Below are 1648 nucleotides of genomic sequence, written 5' to 3' on the forward strand. Positions count from 1 at the left end.
TAGTTAATTATGTTGCAGATTTCGTTGATATGGAGCCAAGTCTCACTAAACACTACTACATGAACGTATTTCAAATCGTCGATCAACTGAACAAGATCACTCATTTTACCTCGACAGCTTCTTGTGTTGAGATGTAAAATGTTTAGTGTCGATGAAAAGATTGCCACCGAATCTAGCCGATGATCAATTTCGATGCTCAGATGCTGTTCCGTTTGATCCATCACCAAACAGAAAAAAAGTAAGTTGTGGAGGTTACACCAAGCGATAGCACAAGTTTATTGTTCCATTCCCGAAGGTAGATCCTCTCTCGATAGGATCCGTAAAGCGGAAGAATTTTCGTCTTTCTTGATATAGATATATCCCTTGTTGAACCATGCGAATTTGTAGTTGTACTGCCTTTTGTAGGTTCTTGCAACTTTCAACAAAGATTGATTTTTTGCCGTTAAGTGGTGGTTGAAATAGATACGCTGGTCAATAGGGAATCCGAGATTCCGGCACGACAGAGTGATATTCTTAGCAGCAGCCATTATTTTCTCCTTCACGATGCGATTAGAAAATTGAATTATGATCGGTTCAATTTGCTTTGTATTCCTTGTCGTTAAACGGGTGATGGTAAAAATATCGCGAGAAAGCAGCTCAATTTCCAGAAGCTCACATATTTTACATACAATAGCACAAAGATCGGCAGTTTTGATTACATTCGATATTAACATATTGTTGGATAACTGTTCTTGCTGGATGTAACTGATATCACGGTCCATGGAAACCAGTTGCGATGAAATATGTACCTGACTGGCCTTTAGAGAGGTCATGTCCACGTCCATACGTTTTATCCCCTCTGTTGTAGTGGTGATACTTTTCTTAAAATTCTCAAATTCTGCATTTATGAAACTTTGGGACTGTTTAACTTCATCCACTTCACAGCTCAGCCTTTGCAGCTCGTTTTTCATTCCCATGATGCTGCTCTGTATTTCGTCTTTGGATGACTGGATTTCACGTTTTAACAGTTTATGTAGCTCTGTTAGCGTCATATCAGCACTCATAGTGGTAACACTTTCTTGTAACAAACGCTTTGCCGGATTTTGTAACGTAAGGTGCTTGTTTTTGTTATCACCCTCTGTAGGGCTGATTTCCAGTCGCTTTTTAGATTGGTTTCTAGTAGTACTCGGCATGGATCAAGTTAACAATACCATGCATACAAGCGTTAAAATAAAACCTTATACACGAACTCCGCAGCGCGAGCAAGAGAACGTCTGTACGGCCCGAAAGCTCAACTTGCTTTTTGCCGATGAATGCGTCTGCCGAGTCCGAGTTGACATTAGTTCAATCTTTATTAATCACGGGTTTACAACAGCAGAATTATTATGTTAACGACAATGGCAATGACAATGATTCGAGAAAGGCGATGCAGCAAATTCATGTTTGCTGCCGTTCTAGAATATTTTCTGGTTTGGTTATGTTGTCATTTACCTGAAATTAAAAGCCCCTAACATTACGAGTTGAAGAAAAAGTTTTCTGTTTAATTCTGTTACATAACAAAAATCTATCACAATATTCCCGTATTCGATATTCTGTTAAGACGCTCAAAGTAATGACTTTTAATTACCTAACATTAGTTTGCTTTTCTTACTAGTCTCTTGCGATACAA

General features: G+C 38.7%; 1 protein-coding gene across 1 annotated transcript; it reads right to left on the reverse strand.

The window, feature by feature from the left end:
- Positions 1-275: 275 nt before the first annotated feature.
- LOC128745923 (uncharacterized) lies at positions 276-1043 on the reverse strand. The gene has a single exon (XM_053842985.1). The coding sequence runs from the start codon at positions 1041-1043 to the stop codon at positions 276-278; it is 768 nt and encodes a 255-aa protein (XP_053698960.1).
- Positions 1044-1648: the final 605 nt, after the last annotated feature.

Source organism: Sabethes cyaneus, chromosome 1, assembly GCF_943734655.1.
Source record: "Sabethes cyaneus chromosome 1, idSabCyanKW18_F2, whole genome shotgun sequence".
Classification (NCBI taxonomy): Eukaryota; Metazoa; Arthropoda; class Insecta; order Diptera; family Culicidae; genus Sabethes; species Sabethes cyaneus.

Bases quoted from the DNA above. Each gene is read 5' to 3' on its own strand.
- LOC128745923 (XM_053842985.1), bottom strand. From the start codon at position 1,043: ATGAGTGCTGATATGACGCTAACAGAGCTACATAAACTGTTAAAACGT.